We start from the raw sequence: 18,072 nt of genomic DNA, 5'->3' as shown, positions 1-18,072 counted from the left end.
TAGTCTTACCTCTCCAGAGGTACGTCTTCTGTCAGGGAGCACCAGTGTATTCGCATGGCTGCCAGGGACTATAGTAGATCCAATACTCATTCTGGGTCCAACTAACATGTACCGCTTGTCTCCTGATCTGTACTGGATGCTGTGACACAGTGTCCCATCATAATTAGTCTCTTGTAGATATTTTGACGTATAGTCTGTGGATTTGGAGCACTGCATTGCAATCAGCACGATGATACTGATGATAAAAAGAACTGAAACTGAGCCCAAAGTTATCATCAGATAAAAAGTCACATCATTCCCCTCTTCAACCGTTGCTGCACTTTTAACATCAGACGCTGCAAAAGCCTCTTTGGGCTCCACAACTTTGACAATCACAGTAGCTGTTGCTGAGAGGGAAACGTTGCCATTGTCTTTGACCATTATGAGCAGTTTATGCTCAGCCTCGTCTGTCTCTGTGAATGAGCGAAGTGTTCTGATCTGTCCTGTATAGCGGTCCAAACCAAAGAGACTGTGGTCAGTGACTTCCTGCAGTGAAAACAGTAACCAGCCGTTATATCCTATATCAGCGTCATAGGCTCTGACTTTGGTCACCAGGTGTCCTGCGTTGACATTGCGGGGAATCTCCTCCACACCTTCAGCAGAGCCGTTGGAGCTGAGTGGATACAGGATGACTGGAGCGTTGTCGTTCTGATCCAGAATGAACACGTTCACTGTGACGTTGCTGCTCAGTGACGGAGTTCCAGAATCTGTGGCAACAACGTGGAACTGGAAAGTTTTCACTGTTTCAAAGTCGAAACTTTTTAGTGCAGATATTTGTCCGTTATCTGAATTTACATTTAGGAAAGACAGTATGTCGTTTTGACTCCCATCTCTCACGATATGATATGTTATAGCTGCATTGTCATTCTCATCATTGTCCGTTGCGCTTACAGAGAATATTGATGTTCCAGCAACATTATTTTCAACCAGATAAAACTGTAATGGACTTTGAGAGAATTGTGGTCTGTTGTCATTCACATCTGATATCTGAATACTGAGAGTCTTAAAAGTGGATAAGGGAGGTTCACCACAATCGTTGGCTTTTATTGTTATGTCATAATGTGACACCTCCTCTCGATCCAAAAAATCCGTAGTGACCACTGAATATATGTTGTCTTTATAGGAGGGTTTTAATTCAAATGGCACGTCAGAGGTTATGCTTGGAATAATTTTTCCATTGATACCAGAGTCTCTATCTCTCATACTGATTAGAGAGATCATTGTGCCAGGCTTTGAATCTTCAGACACTGTATTTGACAGTGATGTTACTTCTATTTCTGGTGGATTATCATTTACATCTATTATCTTTATAATGACTCTACACTCTCCTGTCAGTGGAGGTGTTCCTTTATCGGATGCCTCAACATCAAGTTTGTGAACGTCGTTTTCTTCATAGTCCACTATTCCTTTTACTCTAATTTCTCCAGTTAATTTGTCCAATTCAAAAATGTCATAGACTTTTTTCTTGAGAGTTTTTCCAAGGCTGTATTCAATTTCGCTGTTGGTGCTTTCATCAGGATCTGTCGCGTTCATTTTTAATACTGAAGTGCCGATCGGAACATTTTCTTTGATTGCAATTTGATAAATCTCCTGACTAAACATTGGACGATTGTCATTACTGTCAAGGACAAAAATGGATATATTGAGTGTGTCTGATCTTTGAGGTTTACCTCCATCAACCGCTGTAACCAGCAGCGTGTGTTTGTCCTTTTGTTCTCTGTCTAACGATTTCTTCAGCACTAAAAATGGTATTTTTTCCTCATCACTTTGGCGGATGTCCAGTTCAAAATGTTCATTTGACGTTAAAGTGTACGTGCGAATCGAGTTAATTCCAGCATCGGGGTCACGAGCTGTGTGTAGTTGAAATCGTCTTCCTGGCAATGTTTGTTCACCTATTTCAAATGTCTGTTTCGTTTCGGGGAAACTAGGAGAGTGATCATTGACATCTGTAATTTCTACAACCACGTAGTGTATTTCCAAAGGATTTTCGACTATGACTTTTAGCTCCATTAGACACGCACCGCTGCCCTGACAGAGCTCCTCTCTGTCGATTTTCTTAAGGACGTAGAGAACCCCATTGTCCTGGTTTACCTCAAAATATGTCTCCTTTGATTCAGAAGCAACACGGAACCGCCGATGAAGCAAAGAAGAAATGTCAAGGCCAAGATCCTTCGCAACATTTCCAACCACAGTTCCATCTTTCACCTCCTCTGGAACGGAGTATCTTATTTCTGCCAAAGCCGCTTTTCCGACAAACAGCAGTAGAACCAAATGAAAAGCAAACCAGGCGCAGACCCTTCTTCGAGTTTGTCTTTCGATGGCCATCGTGATCCAACAACACATTAACAGACAAAAATCCGTTTCTGTCTGAAATGTCTATATCAAAGCCGTTTTGTGTCGCAAATTTACATATAGCACAACACGATTCCATCGGGTGCAGAGCTCGATTCAAACGCTTTCTCTGCTTTCTTCAAGCGGCGAACAAAAGCTTTGTGATGGGAGGGACAGAGTTTCCTTTCCCAGTGTAATACCGACACCCAGAGGTCGCTTGGAAAGTACAAGGCTATTTCCCATTAAGATGTCAGCATTTAAACACCTGATCAAAATGTCATTTTTAAGCAAAATATGCGTAAGATGTCCCTAAATAACGTGGAAAAGCCGGACCAGTTGAATGTGTTAAAAACATTACAGTTACTGGAATTCCTTTATTGTATCTTCTTTGTGCACATGAACAAAAAAGCAGCTGCGTTTCAGCACTATGGATAGAGACCTGAACCACACGTTTGCCGGTCTCTTTCTGAACCAAAGACATCGAGCCTCCTGATCAGGGCTCAAGCAAATCAGCGGGAACACCAGTAAATCCAGATTTTCCTATTACTGGTATGTTAAAGAAATATTGCAGATACTCGGTCTAAATGTAGTTTGCAATTCTTACGTGCTGTTATCTTTAGGAGGGGTGACGCTAAATCATTCGTTGTCATGGACGACAGTCAGAATTATGCAAAGTTTGTGGTCTTTGAAAGCGATGACAGAAAGTGGACTATTTTACCTATCTGAAATATTTGGTATTCACCAGCTGACATAGCCTTGCAAATGATACACAAATGGCAATTGCAGTATGGACAAAAACTGTAGAGCAGTGTGACTGTTGTGGACACCAACGAAATTAGGCCTTGCGTGACACCCCTACATTTCTTCCCATGCGTAAGCATTAATGATAATGGAAAGGGTTGGACGACAATAGAATAATAACCCAGCAATCTGCAGAATCTTTGCGTTATCAAAAGAATTAGTAAAGCACGACCACTGTCAGAACAACTCTCCTGGACAACGTTAAAACTGAACTTCAACAGATTCAAGCAACTTTTACTCAACACTGTTCACACCATATTGCGTACGCTGGATAAAGATTCAAATAATAAGCTGAATCAGACTTGTAGTATGGTCGACTTTGATTTTAGATGTTCCGTAGTATTGTGTGAACTATGGGTTTTAGGAACGTGATAAAAAAAAAAAAAAAAAAAAAAAAAAAAAAAAAGAGAACGTGCCATTAACCAAGAAACAATAACAGAACGGAAGGCATATTATGTGTTGTGTATCATATTGTTGTGAGCTCTTACCTCTCCAGAAGCTCTCCTCCTGTCAGGAAGCACCAGTGTATTCGCATGGCTGCCAGGGACTATAGTAGATCCAATACTCATTCTGGGTCCAACTAACATGTACCGCTTGTCTCCTGATCTGTACTGGATGCTGTGACACAGTGTCCCATCATAATTAGTCTCTTGTAGATATTTTGAAGTATAGTCTGTGGATTTGGAGCACTGCATTGCAATCAGCACGATGATACTGATGATAAAAAGAACTGAAACTGAGCCCAAAGTTATCATCAGATAAAAAGTCACATCATTCCCCTCTTCAACCGTTGCTGCACTTTTAACATCAGACGCTGCAAAAGCCTCTTTGGGCTCCACAACTTTGACAATGACAGTAGCTGTTGCTGAGAGGGAAACGTTGCCATTGTCTTTGACCAGTATGAGCAGTTTATGCTCAGCCTCGTCTGTCTCTGTGAATGAGCGAAGTGTTCTGATCTGTCCTGTATAGCGGTCCAAACCAAAGAGACTGTGGTCAGTGACTTCCTGCAGTGAAAACAGTAACCAGCCGTTATATCCTATATCAGCGTCATAGGCTCTGACTTTGGTCACCAGGTGTCCTGCGTTGACATTGCGGGGAATCTCCTCCACACCTTCAGCAGAGCCGTTGGAGCTGAGTGGATACAGGATGACTGGAGCGTTGTCGTTCTGATCCAGAATGAACACGTTCACTGTGACGTTGCTGCTCAGTGACGGAGTTCCAGAATCTGTGGCAACAACTTGGAACTGGAAAGTTGTCACTGTTTCAAAATCGAAACTTTTTAGCGCAGTGATGTGTCCATTATCAGAATTTATATTTAGGAATGATGTTACATCATTTTCACTTCCTCCTCGAACAATATGGTAAGAAATAACTGCATTGTCATTCTCATCATTGTCCGTTGCGCTTACAGAGAATATTGATGCTCCAGCAACGTTATTTTCTACCAGATAAAACTGCAATGGTCTTTGTTCGAAATGTGGACTTTTGTCATTCACATCTAATATCTGAATACTGAGGGTTTTAAAAGTGGATAAGGGAGGTTCACCACAATCAGTGGCTTTTATTGTTATGTCATAATGTGACACCTCCTCTCGATCCAAAAATTTTGTCGTGACAACTGAATATATGTTCTCTTTATAAGAAGGTTTTAATTCAAACGGCACGTCAGAGGTTATGCTTGATATTATTTTTCCATTGATACCGGAGTCTTTATCTGTTACACTAAGTAATGAAATAACTGTGCCCGGTTTTGAATCTTCAGACACTGTATTTGACAGTGATGTTACTTCTATTTCTGGTGGATTATCGTTGACATCTATGATCTTTATAATGACTCTACACTCACCTGTCAGTGGAGGTGTTCCTTTATCGGATGCCTCAACATCAAGTTTGTAAACGTCATTTTCTTCATAGTCCACTATTCCTTTTACTCTAATTTCTCCAGTTAATTTGTCCAATTCAAAAATGTCATAGATTTTTTTCTTGAGAGTTTTTCCAAGGCTATAATCAATTTCACTGTTGGTGCCTTCATCGGGATCTGTCGCGTTTATTTTACATAATGAAGTACCGATTGCAACATTTTCTTTAACTTCAATTTGATAAATCTCTTGACTAAACATTGGACGATTATCATTACTGTCAAGAACAACAATAGAAACATTTAATTTCCCTGATCTTTGAGGTTTACCTCCATCAACTGCTGTAACAAATAAGAAGTGTTTTCTTGTTTGTTCTCTGTCTAACGATTTCTTCAGCACTAAAAATGGAATTTTTTCCTCATCGCTTTGACGGATATCTATTTCAAAATGTTCATTTGACGTTAAGGTGTATGTGCGAATAGAGTTTATCCCTGCATCGGGATCACGAGCTGTGTGTAACTGCAATCGCCTTCCTGGTAATGTTTGTTCAAAAATTTCAAACGTCTGCTCTTTTTCAGAAAAAATAGGAGAATGATCATTTACATCAGTAATTTCTACAATTACGTGATGCATTTCCAAAGGTTTTTCGACCAGGATTTTTAGCTCCAGTAGACACGCACCACTGCCCTGACAGAGCTCCTCTCGGTCGATTTTCTTACAGACATAGAGTGCCCCATTGTCCTGGTTTACCTCAAAGAATGTTTCCTTAGATCCGGACACAACACGGAACCGTCGGTCAAACAAAGAGGTGACGTCAAGGCCAAGATCTTTCGCAATATTTCCAACCACAGTTCCTTCTTTCACCTCCTCTGGAACGGAGTATCTTATCTGAGCAAAAGCTTGCCCTCCGAAAAACAGCAGTAGAGCCAAATGAAAAGCAAACCAGTTACAGTCCCTGGTTCGAATTTTTGCATCAGTCCCCATTATGGTAGTAACTACAACACAGTGAAATCACAAGAACGGCTCTTGCTGCCACAAAAAATATCTATTTCTACCCCGCTGAGAATCGCATAGTTAAAAAATGTGCAACGTGAATCCTTCGGCTGGCGTGCTTGATTCAAATGCCTGTCTGCTCATGGCAAACAAAAGCTTTTTCAGGGGAGGGACAAAGTCTCCTTTCGTTTCCCAATATTGCAGTGACACCCAGAGGTCATCACTGTGAAGTAATAGACTATATAAACGTATTTTCAAGGATATACGAATTTTCCCCAGTCACAGTTGTGATGTCGTCACATTAGTATACATTAACTGCAACACAATAACATACAAATGCCAGGATCTTGAAAATCAAACCCGAACATCTTTGCGGTCTCATAGACTGCTTCCAAAACATTCTGATATTCTTATTCTCCGAAATTCCTCATTTCCATTACAGCAGTCATAACAATAAAAGTTAATCTATTTCACTAATGTCATTATTACTTGTGTATTATCATGTTTTTAACACAGATGGTGAATGTGTTGCATTAGTCATGTAAAGCAGCCACAATCAGCTGTCTAAATGTATGTATGCGTGGGAGGTCTTTCAGTCAAATTTCCCCCAGTATTTCAGCAATATAACCGACACAAATTGCAAGCACAACTCAGCAAAAACACTATCAACTTCATAAATTCCAGTCAGTTATTGGCTGGAATTTCGTGGACTATTTAGAAATGTTAAAAGTCAAATACAAACTACCCAAAACAAAATGATTTCAGAAGTTGAAACTTCTATTTGCTTCAAAGGAGAAAAGCAAAAGCACTTCAGCACCACGGACAGCGGTCACAACAAGGCAAAAGGAGGTATTAGGTAGTTTTTGCTTTCAAGCTCTTACCTCTCCAGATGCCCTCCTCCTGTCAGGAAGCACCAGTGTATTCGCATGGCTGCCAGGGACTATAGTAGATCCAATACTCATTCTGGGTCCAACTAACATGTACCGCTTGTCTCCTGATCTGTACTGGATGCTGTGACACAGTGTCCCATCATAATTAGTCTCTTGTAGATATTTTGAAGTATAGTCTGTGGATTTGGAGCACTGCATTGCAATCAGCACAATGATACTGATGATAAAAAGAACTGAAACTGAGCCCAAAGTTATCATCAGATAAAAAGTCACATCATTCCCCTCTTCAACCGTTGCTGCACTTTTAACATCAGACGCTGCAAAAGCCTCTTTGGGCTCCACAACTTTGACAATGACAGTAGCTGTTGCTGAGAGGGAAACGTTGCCATTGTCTTTGACCAGTATGAGCAGTTTATGCTCAGCCTCGTCTGTCTCTGTGAATGAGCGAAGTGTTCTGATCTGTCCTGTATAGCGGTCCAAACCAAAGAGACTGTGGTCAGTGACTTCCTGCAGTGAAAACAGTAACCAGCCGTTATATCCTATATCAGCGTCATAGGCTCTGACTTTGGTCACCAGGTGTCCTGCGTTGACATTGCGGGGAATCTCCTCCACACCTTCAGCAGAGCCGTTGGAGCTGAGTGGATACAGGATGACTGGAGCGTTGTCGTTCTGATCCAGAATGAACACGTTCACTGTGACGTTGCTGCTCAGTGACGGAGTACCAGAATCTGTGGCAACAACTTGGAACTGGAAAGTTTTCACTGTTTCAAAGTCGAAACTTTTGAGCGCGGATATCTGTCCGTTTTCAGAATTAACATTCAGGAAGGATGTCATGTCACCCTGCAGCCCATCACCTCTTACAATGTGATATGTTATAGCTGCATTTTCATTCAGATCATTATCGGCTGCACTTACTGAAAAGATTGATGCTCCTGGGACATTGTTTTCTACTAGATAAAGTTCAAATGGATTCTGACTGAAATTGGGTCTGTTGTCATTTACATCAGACACCTGAACACTCAAAGTTTTTACAGTGGAAAGTGGAGGCTCGCCGCAGTCAGTGGCTGTTATTGTGATGTCATAATGTGACACAGTTTCTCGGTCTAAACGCCCCTTTGTGACAAGAGAGTACATGTTCTCCTCAACCGATGGCGTCAAGTCAAACGGAACACCATCCGAGATTTTACAGATAACTTTTCCATTAACTCCCGAATCTCTGTCCGTAACACTGATCAGAGAGATCACAGTGCCAGGCTTTGAATTTTCTGGGACTACGTTGGACAGTGATGTTACTTCAATATCTGGTTTATTATCATTTACATCTTTTATTTTTATCACAACTCTGCTTCCGGCTGTTGCAGGTGGCTGGCCTTTATCAGAGGCCTGCAGATCAAGTCTATAAACCTCCGTGTCCTCAAAGTCCACGTTTCCTTTCACTCGAATTTCTCCTGTGATGCTGTCTAATTCAAATGTGTCATGCACCTTTTTCTTTTGTGTTTTTCCAAACGTGTATTCAATTTCACTGTTCAAACCTTCATCTGAATCTGTAGCGTTTAATTGTATTACAAGAGCTCCAATCAGGGCATTTTCATCTAATGACACCGTGTATATATCTTTGCTGAACACTGGACGGTTATCATTTGTATCCAGCACAGTAACAGTTAAATTAAGGCTCCCAGATTTCGACGGACTTCCCCCATCAAGAGCAGTTAACACTAAACGGTGTTCTGCCTTTTGTTCCCTGTCCAACAGCTTTTTCAGCACTAAAAATGGTATCTTCTCCTCCTCGCTGTCTCTAACTTCAATGTCAAAAAATTCATTCTGGCTCAATTTATATAATCGAACTGAGTGTGTACCGACATCTGGGTCTCTCGCCGCATGAATTTGGAAACGAGTCCCTGGATGTGTTTGCTCTCCTATTTCCAGTCGCTGCTCGCTTTCTGGGAAAGTCGGTGTATGGTCATTAACATCCGTTATTTCAACGCCAACGTAATGTATTTCCAGTGGGCTTTCAACAACAATTTTCAGGTTTATCACGCAAACCTTGGATCCATCACACAGCTCTTCCCGGTCCATATTTTTCCCAATGTACAACACACCATTGTTTGGATTTAACTGAAACAGAGCGTGATTGGGCCCGGAAACAATACGAAACCGCCTGTCTGTCAAAGTACTAATGTCGAGCCCTAAATCCTTGGCCACATTTCCGACAGGGGATCCCACCTGCATTTCTTCTGGAACAGAGTATCTTAGCTGAGCCACAATTCGCTCCCCAAAGCACAGCAACGAAATCCCGACAACCCACCAGCCGTTCACTCGGCGCCTTTGTCCTCGTTCTCCCATCGTGAAGCGACAAAATAAAGGTTTTCTATTGATCAAACACAGTAATCCACCTGCTTATCCGACTGGCAAAATTAGATCCATTTCACGACTCTCAAACAGAAGCTTTCACACAGAAATATCAATCGCTATTCATATTACTTGATGCAAAGCCTACGATGTGTACTCTGTCAGCTTTGCACCTCCATCAGCTATATCCCAGAGATGGGCAGGGCCTGTATAGGATGAACACACAACCATTAGGCCACGATGACACCATGTGGACAGCGGGCTGCAACTCGATACTAAATCACAAGCGGATTTCTTCACAGTCTCCTTCTCTGTCGCAATCGGCTGCTCCATGCCTCCATGCTGCCCACAGTGTAGTTTTGAACAACAGGAGATGATCTCATGAGCTAAAGCCTCAGATTCACTCTGTGGAAGATGCTCAGGTTTTGCCTCCTCCAGCAAGTCAACTCCATGGCTCAGGTGTGTTGTTATTGGATAAATGACAGGACAAATAATATCACCTGCAATTATATGCATTGTTCAATAGCATCTAACCCCCTCAGCCAGGATGGAAGAGATACACATTTAAAATGTTCCCCACAGTTTAATTTTATTCAATACTCTGTGGATTCACTCTGATTTATATAAAAAGTAGTGTCTGGAAGTGAGAATAGTGAGAGGGGGGTTTCATTTGGCTGGAATGATAATTCACTGCGATCTATCATCATTAATTATAGTCCAAAAAGAAACATAACCAACTAAGGAAAATTTCAGAACCATGGACAGCACAACTTGAAACCAGTTAAAATAGCCAGTAATAGATATGTAGAAGTTGGTTTCTTGATAGTTTTCCAGCATTTCTGTATATGGCAATCAGTTAAGACTTTGAAACTTCAGTGTCAGTGTTCCATTATTGCTTTGTGTCCCTCAACAAAAAGTAATTTTGGAGACTTTTGCAGATTGGATGCACTTTAATGAAAAGCATTGCAGCAAGTTTCAAGCTTGTGCAACAAGACTGCAAATGATGGAACCACTTACTTTGAAGAAGACACGTACAGACAGTAATAGTAGTAGTGCGGTAATAAAAATGTCATATCCGAGTTCAAACTTCAATACCAACTTGAATATCATCACAATATGACCAGTACAAGCTTGAACTGAAATTGAAACATTAGTCTTACCTCTCCAGATGTCCTCCTCCTGTCAGGAAGCACCAGTGTATTCGCATGGCTGCCAGGGACTATAGTAGATCCAATACTCATTCTGGGTCCAACTAACATGTACCGCTTGTCTCCTGATCTGTACTGGATGCTGTGACACAGTGTCCCATCATAATTAGTCTCTTGTAGATATTTTGAAGTATAGTCTGTGGATTTGGAGCACTGCATTGCAATCAGCACGATGATACTGATGATAAAAAGAACTGAAACTGAGCCCAAAGTTATCATCAGATAAAAAGTCACATCATTCCCCTCTTCAACCGTTGCTGCACTTTTAACATCAGACGCTGCAAAAGCCTCTTTGGGCTCCACAACTTTGACAATGACAGTAGCTGTTGCTGAGAGGGAAACGTTGCCATTGTCTTTGACCATTATGAGCAGTTTATGCTCAGCCTCGTCTGTCTCTGTGAATGAGCGAAGTGTTCTGATCTGTCCTGTATAGCGGTCCAAACCAAAGAGACTGTGGTCAGTGACTTCCTGCAGTGAAAACAGTAACCAGCCGTTATATCCTATATCAGCGTCATAGGCTCTGACTTTGGTCACCAGGTGTCCTGCGTTGACATTGCGGGGAATCTCCTCCACACCTTCAGCAGAGCCGTTGGAGCTGAGTGGATACAGGATGACTGGAGCGTTGTCGTTCTGATCCAGAATGAACACGTTCACTGTGACGTTGCTGCTCAGTGACGGAGTTCCGGAATCTGTGGCAACAACTTGGAACTGGAAAGTTTTCACTGTTTCAAAGTCGAAACTTTTAAGCGCGGATATCTGTCCGTTTTCAGAATTAACATTCAGGAAGGATGTCATGTCACCCTGCAGCCCATCACCTCTTACAATGTGATATGTTATTGCTGCATTTTCATTCAGATCATTATCGGCTGCACTTACTGAAAAGATTGATGCTCCTGGGACATTGTTTTCTACTAGATAAAGTTCAGATGGATTCTGACTGAAATTGGGTCTGTTGTCATTTACATCAGACACCTGAACACTCAACGTTTTTGCAGTGGAAAGTGGAGGCTCGCCGCAGTCAGTGGCTGTTATTGTGATGTCATAATGTGACACAGTTTCTCGGTCTAAACGCCCCTTTGTGACAAGAGAGTACATGTTCTCCTCAACCGATGGCGTCAAGTCAAACGGAACACCATCCGAGATTTTACAGATAACTTTTCCATTAACTCCCGAATCTCTGTCCGTAACACTGATCAGAGAGATCACAGTGCCAGGCTTTGAATTCTCTGGGACTACGTTGGACAATGATGTTACTTCAATGTTTGGTTTATTATCATTTACATCTTTTATTTTTATCACAACCCTGCTTTCGGCCGTCCAAGGTGGCTGGCCTTTATCAGAGGCCTGCAGATCAAGTCTATAAACCTCCGTGTCCTCAAAGTCCACGTTTCCTTTCACTCGAATTTCTCCTGTGATGCTGTCTAGTTCAAATGTGTCATGCACCTTTTTCTTTTGTGTTTTTCCAAACGTGTATTCAATTTCACTGTTTGAACCTTCATCTGAATCTGTAGCGTTTAATTGTATTACAAGAGTTCCATTCGGGGCATTTTCATCTAATGACACCGTGTATATATCTTTGCTGAACACGGGATGGTTATCATTTGTATCCAGCACAGTAACAGTTAAATTAAGGCTCCCAGATTTCGACGGACTTCCCCCATCAAGAGCAGTTAACACTAAACGGTGTTCTGCCTTTTGTTCCCTGTCCAACAGCTTTTTCAGCACTAAAAATGGTATCTTCTCGTCTTCATTGTCTCTAACATCAATATCAAAAAGGTCATTTGTGCTCAGTTTATATAATCGAACTGAGTGTGTACCGACATCTGGGTCTCTCGCCGCATGAATTTGGAAACGAGTACCTGGAGGTCTGTGCTCCGCGATTTCCAGTCGCTGCTCGCTTTCTGGGAAAGTCGGTGTATGGTCATTAACATCCGTTATTTCAACGCCAACGTAATGTATTTCCAGTGGGCTTTCAACAACAATTTTCAGGTTTATCATGCAAACCTTGGATCCATCACACAGCTCTTCCCGGTCCATATTTTTCCCAATGTACAACACACCATTGTTTGGATTTAACTGAAACAGAGCGTGATTGGGCCCGGAAACAATACGAAACCGCCTGTCTGTCAAAGTACTAATGTCGAGCCCTAAATCCTTGGCCACATTTCCGACAGGGGATCCCACCTGCATTTCTTCTGGAACAGAGTATCTTAGCTGAGCCACAATTCGCTCCCCAAAGCACAGCAACGAAATCCCGACAACCCACCAGCCGTCCACTCGGCGCCTTTGTCCTCGTTCTCCCATCGTGAAGCGACAAAATAAAGGTTTTCTATTGATCAAACACAGTAATCCACCTGCTTATCCGACTGGCAAAATTAGATCCATTTCACGACTCTCAAACAGAAGCTTTCACACAGAAATATCAATCGCTATTCATATTACTTGATGCAAAGCCTACGATGTGTACTCTGTCAGCTTTGCACCTCCATCAGCTATATCCCAGAGATGGGCAGGGCCTGTATAGGATGAACACACAACCATTAGGCCACGATGACACCATGTGGACAGCGGGCTGCAACACGATACTAAATCACAAGCGGATTTCTTCACAATCTCCTTCTCTGTCGCAATCGGCTGCTCCATGCCTCCATGCTGCCCACAGTGTAGTTTTGAACAACAGGAGATGATCTCATGAGCTAAAGCCTCAGATTCACTCTGTGGAAGATGCTCAGGTTTTGCCTCCTCCAGCAAGTCAACTCCATGGCTCAGGTGTGTTGTTATTGGATAAATGACAGGATAAACAATATCACCTGCAATTATATGCATTGTTCAATAGCATCTAACCCCTTCAGCCAGGATGGAAGAGGCACACAACAAATGTTCTCCACAGTTTTATTTTGTTTAATATTCTGTGGATTCACTTTGATTGTACAAAAGTAGTGGCTAGAAGTAAGGATACTGTTTGAAAGGGGGATTTCATTCAGCTGGAATGATAATTCACTGAGATCTAACACCATTAATTATAGTTCAAAAAGAAAAAAAGAAACATAACCAACTAAGGAAAATTTCAGAACCATGGACAGCACAACTTGAAACCAGTTAAAATAGCCAGTAATAGATATGTAGAAGTTGGTTTCTTGATAGTTTTCCAGCATTTCTGTATATCAGTTAAGACTTTGAAACTTCAGTGTCAGTGTTCCATTATTTCTTTGTGTCCCTCAACAAAAAGTAATTTTGGAGACTTTTGCAGATTGGATGCACTTTAATGAAAAGCATTGCAGCAAGTTTCAAGCTTGTGCAACAAGACTGCAAATGATGGAACCACTTACTTTGAAGAAGACACGTACAGACAGTAATAGTAGTAGTGCGGTAATAAAAAGGTCATATCCGAGTTCAAACTTCAATATCAACTTGAATATCATCACAATATGACCAGTACAAGCTTGAACTGAAATTAAAACATTCGTCTTACCTCTCCAGATGTCCTCCTCCTGTCAGGAAGCACGAGAGTATTCGCATGGCTGCCAGGGACTATAGTAGATCCTATACTCATTCTGGGTCCAACTAACATGTACCGCTTGTCTCCTGATCTGTACTGGATGCTGTGACACAGTGTCCCATCATAATTAGTCTCTTGTAGATATTTTGAAGTATAGTCTGTGGATTTGGAGCACTGCATTGCAATCAGCACGATGATACTGATGATAAAAAGAACTGAAACTGAGCCCAAAGTTATCATCAGATAAAAAGTCACATCATTCCCCTCTTCAACCGTTGCTGCACTTTTAACATCAGACGCTGCAAAAGCCTCTTTGGGCTCCACAACTTTGACAATCACAGTAGCTGTTGCTGAGAGGGAAACGTTGCCATTGTCTTTGACCAGTATGAGCAGTTTATGCTCAGCCTCGTCTGTCTCTGTGAATGAGCGAAGTGTTCTGATCTGCCCTGTATAGCGGTCCAAACCAAAGAGACTGTGGTCAGTGACTTCCTGCAGTGAAAACAGTAACCAGCCGTTATATCCTATATCAGCGTCATAGGCTCTGACTTTGGTCACCAGGTGTCCTGCGTTGACATTGCGGGGAATCTCCTCCACACCTTCAGCAGAGCCGTTGGAGCTGAGTGGATACAGGATGACTGGAGCGTTGTCGTTCTGATCCAGAATGAACACGTTCACTGTGACGTTGCTGCTCAGTGACGGAGTTCCGGAATCTGTGGCAACAACTTGGAACTGGAAAGTTTTCACTGTTTCAAAGTCGAAACTTTTTAGAGCGGAAATTGTACCATTGACCTCATTAATATTTAAAAACGAGGTGACAGTGGGCCCCGGATTCTTACGGTTCAGTGAGTATGTGACTGCCGCATTTTCACCTCCATCAGCATCTGCCGCGCTCACAGAAAAAATTGACATCCCAGCCTTGTTGTTTTCAGGCACATAAAAAGTATATGGACTTTCAGTGAACAACGGACTGTTGTCATTAACATCTAGCACATCTACCTGTATCACCTTCGTGGATGACAGGGCGGGGCTCCCTAAATCCTTTGCTGTTATTGTAATATCATACATATGTATTCTTTCCTTATCTAGGTAGTCTTTTGTGACCAAAGAGTATGACTGTCCGTCAGGGGATGCCTTTAAGTCAAAAGGTAAATGACCCGGCACACTACACACCACTTGTCCGTTCACACCCGAGTCAAGGTCCGTCACCCCCATCAACGCCACCACCGTACCAGGAGGGGCATCCTCTGGAATGCGGCTTGAGAGGGATGTGATGTCTATTTCGGGTGGGTTGTCGTTCACGTCTTCCACTCTCACAACAACATTGCAGTGTGTGGAGAGAGGCACGGCACCTTTGTCCGCAGCCAGTATTTTAAGCTCATACACTTGTTTCTCCTCGTAATCGAGACCCCCCTTCACCGTTAGTTTGCCGGTTCTACTATTCAAATCAAAGGGCTCAGATGAGAGTCCTCTGAGTTTACTCCGTAACGAATATTCGATCTCACCGTTCACCCCCTCATCTGCGTCAGTTGCGTTTACTGTCAGCAGAAATGTTCCCACAGGTGCGTTTTCCTTTATTGTTACGGTGTATTTCTGTTTATCACACACTGGCGGGTTGTCATTTACATCAGATACAATAACAGTGATATTAATAGTACCAGATTTTGATGGTTTACCCCCATCTGTGGCTGTTAATAATAACCAGTGTTGAGCGGCGCGCTCTCTGTCTAAAGGTTGCTGTGATATTAGGAACGGAACCTTTCCATCCTCTCCAAATTCTTCAGTTTCCAGGCGAAAATACTGGTTATGGTTTAGCTTGTATGACTGTAAGGAATTCAATCCAACATCCAAGTCGTGTGCTCCTTCTATCTGAAATCGAGACCCAACTACGGCGGACTCCAGCACCTCTAAAGTGTAGTTTTCTTCAGGGAATTTCGGCGAATTGTCGTTTACATCTATAATCTCAACTATTACTTGGTGCATCTCTAGAGGATTTTCTACAACTGCTTTCAGACTCGTGATGCATGGAACCGTTTTTGCACACAGCTCCTCCCTGTCTACTCTCTGGTTCACCGACAAAACACCATCTCTGGGGTTTACCTTGAACAGATCCTGCTTTGTCCCTGACACGACACGAAGATTCCTGTTCGTCAGTCCTCCGAGATCTAATCCAAGGTCTTTGGCTATATTTCCCACGGCCGTGCCTAATTTTAATTCTTCCTGGATGGAATATCGTATCTGAGCAGAGATTCCTTCCAAGTGAGTCAAAATCAGAGCCAGACAAAAAGAAATCCACACATGCAGCCATGGTCCTTTGATCGCCGTTGTCGCCATTTTTTAGCAAAAGCTTTTTAATCATCGGTTTTAGATCCGACAACAAAAGTTCCTCTTGGCTTTTCAGTTTCCCCGCACTGATGATAAACAAAAAATGTCTGCGGGAACCGTCATTCTGACTGAAAAACGAAAGCTGTTCAGTCTGTCTCTTTTGGTTGTTACTGAGCGTACATGCAGAGGAGATCTCTCCTCACTCACAGCCGCTGTGGTGATATATAGTGTAACAGCACCACCCATTGTCAGTGTGAGGATGGTGTGGTGCTCATGAGACGTCTCCTTCCATTTACATATCGTATGATTTTGCTGAAACGCCACTCCACATCTACAGTTGGAAAGTAGACGATCTGAGGAGTAGAAGTTTTGATCGCACGAGATAAAAAAAAGGGTATTATTTTAACATTACCGTGTGCTAAAGGTTGGTCTTCCACGCGGATTCTGAAAAACACGACTGAAATTTAAAATCGGAGAGGGAATAAAAGTCAATAAACATTTGCCATTAAAGTCACATAAATCGCTGTTGCCAAAACAGACTTTAAAGACCGCCACAGTGAAGCGCAACCTCCCATTGTTTATTGAGAAAGTAAACAGCAGTTTTATTTGTCTCCAAACACTGAAGAAAATAATGGCAACCAAGTGTGTTGGGATAAAAATGAACAATTACAAAATGCACATGAGCAATTTCTATTTTCTTCTGTACAACAACAACAATGAGTTTCCTGGAAAGAGCTGTGCTAACTTGATTACAGGGAAAAAGGACTTCCTTGAAAGAAGAGTAAAACCCAAACTCAAATAAATAATTCATTTACACTCCCTTAAGATAGCAATTAATTGTTATTCAATAACTGAAAGTGCACCAACTGAACACTGGCTCCAATTTTTTCTAGAATTGGATTCCACAGTTATTTCCAGGTAATTTGTTGAAAACAAAAGGTATATTTTCCATTTTTTTTATTCTTTCTAATTTTTTTATTTGGTAGGTGATGATGTGGGTAAATCTGTTGACATCCACATTTGTGCTTTTACTGGTGTACTCTGCACACTCCCACAACCTTTCTCTTATTGCAGCAGTGAGCAGCGACATCTCATGGATTAAACCTGCAAGCGCAGCTATGATGAGCTCACTCCTATGTTTGCATTGCTCATATGTAACCGTGCCTTGTGCCCCATGCAGAAGCCATCAGGCCATGGGAAAATTAATAAATTATGACGGAAAACGAAAAAAAAAAAAAAAAATACGGCGATCGCAGCAAATGGAAACTAAAGTGACCTACATAGTGGGAAAAAACCGCATCTTCGCACCCCTCCCACTTGCTACGGCTGCGTACTGCTCTGGAATTAGGCCAAACGTATACGTGCGCGTGCACGAGCACTGCCGCATTCTGCAACGCCTCCTCCCACTTCTGCCTCCATCGATGACCACATGCTGCACATTGTTTGAAAGCATGCCGTTTCCATTATTATCAGCCCCTGGTGGGCAGAGGTAGGCATAATATTTCGCAGAGAACTCCCAGCTGATGTCTGCAAGCTGCGGATGCTGCACTGTGAAGTGGAGGGGGGCATGTCTGAATATTTAATGACAGGAAGCTTCAGAGCACACCGCGTGCTCTGGCGAACCGACAGCACGTCGCCATGGCAACGCAGCTCCAATAGGCGTGTCACTGTCTATGGTGCTGAAAGCAAGCAGGGCTCAGGAAGGACGGAGGCAGAGGGTGAATGATGCAGGAGCTGTGAATGCTGCAGACAAAGAAAGTCAGCTGTACCCACGTGCCCTG

General features: G+C 42.4%; 2 protein-coding genes across 5 annotated transcripts in view; both read right to left on the bottom strand.

The window, feature by feature from the left end:
* LOC139331568 (protocadherin alpha-C2-like) overlaps positions 1 to 16,510 on the bottom strand; it is a 208,430-nt gene extending 191,920 nt beyond the window's left edge. Inside the window, exon 1 of one of the 4 annotated variants that reach the window (XM_070963098.1) lies at positions 13,943 to 16,510. In XM_070963098.1, coding sequence (XP_070819199.1) covers positions 13,943 to 16,300 — 2,358 coding nt within the window. In that variant the 5' untranslated portion in view covers positions 16,301 to 16,510. Of the gene's footprint in view, positions 1 to 9; positions 3,539 to 3,659; positions 6,344 to 10,422; positions 12,961 to 13,942 lie in introns of those variants that run through there. The other 3 variants (XM_070963105.1, XM_070963101.1, XM_070963093.1) reach the window with 3 other exon arrangements.
* On the bottom strand, positions 6,599 to 9,418 carry LOC139331580 (protocadherin alpha-3-like). The gene has a single exon (XM_070963121.1). It carries the CDS (start codon positions 9,254 to 9,256, stop codon positions 6,893 to 6,895), a length of 2,364 nt encoding a protein of 787 aa, XP_070819222.1. The 5' UTR covers positions 9,257 to 9,418; the 3' UTR covers positions 6,599 to 6,892.
* Positions 16,511 to 18,072: the final 1,562 nt, after the last annotated feature.

The sequence above is a fragment of the Chaetodon trifascialis genome, chromosome 5, assembly GCF_039877785.1.
Source record: "Chaetodon trifascialis isolate fChaTrf1 chromosome 5, fChaTrf1.hap1, whole genome shotgun sequence".
NCBI classification, from domain to species: Eukaryota; Metazoa; Chordata; class Actinopteri; order Chaetodontiformes; family Chaetodontidae; genus Chaetodon; species Chaetodon trifascialis.
This window is presented reverse-complemented; position numbering and strand designations above follow the sequence as displayed.